Consider the following 3,554-nt stretch of genomic DNA (forward strand, 5'->3'; position numbering starts at 1 on the left):
TATAATAACTTGGGATTTGAAACTTCTATTTGCAAGACACTTGATGCACTAGAACTAGTTCTGCCTCCAACTATTGATGGGTGAAGGCTTAAGCATATAATTAACAAGACTAAATAAGTAAAAAGTTCACTTATTTTTCTGGAAAATATTTTTCTTCGTATCAGATAGATCCTATGTTTTAAAAATTTTAATTTTTTTTTTATGCCCAGTCAAATAATATCAAATAGAATGAGATGGATGAAGTATTTTCTTCTTGGACAAGAAAAAGAGAAGTAATTTGAATTGTCAGTCAGCAAAATATATCAACTAGGGTAAGCCACCACCATATTTTTTTATTTCATTGATTTGGTCCCTCTTGGGAACAGAGAAATTCTTGTTGAAATTTATTAATTCTTGATCAAACCTAAATTACTTTAGACTAAAGTTTTGCTAGTTCAATTCATTTTAGGCTATTGTAGGTAGAGAAAATTGACTCAAAGACTTTTCTTTCAAAGTCATCTTTATTATACTCCATTCTTTTTTATTTTCTTTTTGAGGATTACCTCATTTAATTATTACTCCCTCTGTCCCAATTTATATGACTCACTTTCCTTTTTAGTCAGTCCCAAAAAGAATGACACATTTCTATATAAAGTAACAATCTAACTATAAAATATCTATTTTACCCTTAATGAAATGATTTACAGCCACACAAATTTCTATAATTCATTTTGGACCACAAGTTTTAAAAGTCTTCCTTTCTTTCTTAAACTCCGTGCCGAGTCAAAGTACATCATATAAAATGGGACGGAGGGAGTATGTTTTATGTGAAGTCCCTAATCTTTATCAAACTCATAAATGACATGTATTTTGTACTATACTTGGAAACTAAACTAAATTTTAATTTTTTTTTAAATTTTTTTTAAAAAAGAATACACGTGTCATAGCTAATTCGTCTATTTGACATGCTACTTGCGATTGAAGTTCATGCGTAAGATATGCTAGATCAGAATGCGCACGTACGAGACATACATGCGTCAAGTTGAGATGTTTAAATGATCAATGGGTAAGTTTAAGTGTCGGACACGAAAATTAAGACTAAGTTTCGATGTTTATCTATGTATTTTGCCTTAAAATATTAACATAATGAGATAATGTTATACATTTTAAATTCATAATAAATTTAAGTTTGAAAGGAAAGAAGACAATTTGAAGAAAAATGTCAAAAGTAGTTCCTTATCTTTGAGAGTTGGTTCAAAATCACCCTTTTAGTTTATTTCAGAACAGTTTTGATCCTTTAAATTTGTCAAAATTAGTACTTTTGATCTTCTTCAAAAATTTAACTAATTCTGCTTGTTAGGTTTAGCCAAAAATGTGAAATAAAATGGAGTTTACCATGAGGCCACATATGGAGGTGCAATTTCTGCTATTTTGATTAGTTTTTAGAGTCTGATGCAACTTTTGAGGTGTTAATACTTTTCACTATCTTTAGAAATTTGTGTAACTTTTAATGTTACAATTTTCTGAGATTTGACCGTACTTTCCTGGTATTTCTAGAATTCTACCCCAAATATAAGACTTATTCCTTTATGCTCATAATAGTAGTTACAAAAATACAAACCATCACATCAATTCTATGGCAATTACACAACACTTGGAGGTGAAGACCCCTCCATACATATATTTAATACATGAATTGATATTGCATCTTAATTTATGATCAACATATGTATCTATATAGAATGATTGTAAAAAAGTCTACTATGAACTATATATTTTTCCTTATTCTTGGATTTACTTGTATACAATGAAAAATGAATCATGTATAGTAATAGTCATAACAAGCAAGGGGCGGAAAGGGGTTCATCTGAATCCCCTCCATCGAAAAATTCATACTAGATATTGAACTCTCTCGATGTAAATTCTGTCTCCAGCGAACATCGTTTCAAAATGTCCTTTTGAGACTCTTGAAGTCCAAAGAATCAACACACTCTGCTCTATCTCTATGCACATTCAACAACTTCAACAATTCACTAGCTTTCTCTTTTGTTATTTCACTACAACCAACTTGTAGCATCAACAAAAGCTTTTGAAATGCACCAACTTGAAGTGCTTCAACAAGAACACCACAATCTCCATTATTTTCATTCTTGCATATCTTCCATAAAATTGAAACTGAAAATTCAGTAGCCAAATCTGAAACTCTCAACAATTTCTTCACCAAAACAGGCACACTAAGTGCATAATTATAAGCCCTTTTCACCCCTTCTTCATAGCTCAAAATCCCATCCAAAACACCTAATGCCTTTTCACATATGCTTTTGTCACAATCCACAAGTATTTCTATCAACAATTCAACTAACCCCACATCAACAAATCTTGATCTTGATGATTGTGATGATGAATTATTAACCATATGATAAATTGTTAATAAAGAAGCTTTTGTAGTATTAGGACAAATTGGCTCTTTTACTAACTTCACTAGCCCTTCTAAAGCACCTTCAATATTCAACAAGATTTCAACCTTTTCTTTTTCTTCCAATTTCATAATTTCTCTAAGGACAAGAACTGCATTCCTCCTACTTGATAAACTCCCATTCTTCAAGAACCATGCTATGCAACGTAACGATGAAATCGACCCAAGAATTGTCTTGGACTTAACATCCAAAGGCAAAAAAAGTGTCAAGGTTGACAAGATCACTTCCTCTGTTGAAGCATTTTTCGCGTTTTTTCCCTTTGATAGTTCAAGAAATGCTGATGATAACACCTTTCCTATGCCATTAGTGATGAAACAACATTTGTTTCGATCACTTTCACTAGCTAAATTCTTCACTCTAGTGACTAATTCTTCGCATAATCTTGAGTCTTGCATCTCTAACTTACTCGAATTAGTTATTTTCGCGAGTAATTCAGAGACATCAGACGATGAAACGGGGATTCTTGGAGTTGGAATCCTATCAATCCCATGTTCCTTATTTTCAACACACCATTGTTGAATCATTTTTCGAATGTTGTGATTTGGAATTAAAACAGGATCAATAGTAGTAATGCCACTTCCATATGACTTCAAGTCTTGATTTGTGATAGGACATGTTTGATTCCCACCTTCATTAATCCATTTTTCGATGTTTTCTCGATCATACGTAATCCCTGTTGATAAAGTCACTGGATCTTTCATTAAATCTAATGAAATTGGACATGTAAATTGGCTTGGTATCACTAACTCCATGATTGTTTTCTTCATAAATCCTCTCTTTATTACCCTTTTCTCTGTTCTCTTTTTTCTCCATGTTGCAATCATCTCTACGCGAGTCACTATCTGAATGACTAAACAAATACCAGCTAACGAACCCCTTGAAAAGAATTATTTTATTTTTTTTTGGTTTTTGGTTTTGTTAGGGATAGGACTCAAGTAGGTTTTTGTGTGTTATATAGATGTAATATAAGTGGTGATTTAATATGGAATGTATCACGCGGTTCAATTCAAACTTTGAAGTTTATTTAAATTAGTTAGTCCAATAATAATAAAAACGTTCAAGAACGTGTTAGGGGTTTGAGAGGGGGGGGGGGGGGCC

General features: G+C 32.1%; 1 protein-coding gene across 1 annotated transcript; it reads right to left on the bottom strand.

Moving 5' to 3' along the window:
• Window positions 1-1,552: 1,552 nt before the first annotated feature.
• LOC102598134 (U-box domain-containing protein 21) lies at window positions 1,553-3,408 on the bottom strand. Its single transcript, XM_006363993.2, has one exon. It carries the CDS (start codon window positions 3,278-3,280, stop codon window positions 1,925-1,927), a length of 1,356 nt encoding a protein of 451 aa, XP_006364055.1. The 5' UTR covers window positions 3,281-3,408; the 3' UTR covers window positions 1,553-1,924.
• Between the last annotated feature and the right edge of the window lie 146 nt (window positions 3,409-3,554).

Source organism: Solanum tuberosum, unplaced genomic scaffold (assembly GCF_000226075.1).
Source record: "Solanum tuberosum cultivar DM 1-3 516 R44 unplaced genomic scaffold, SolTub_3.0 scf00469, whole genome shotgun sequence".
Taxonomy (NCBI): Eukaryota; Viridiplantae; Streptophyta; class Magnoliopsida; order Solanales; family Solanaceae; genus Solanum; species Solanum tuberosum.

Coding starts and splice junctions, on each gene's coding strand:
- LOC102598134 (XM_006363993.2), bottom strand. CDS start 3,280: ATGATTGCAACATGGAGAAAAAAGAGAACAGAGAAAAGGGTAATAAAG.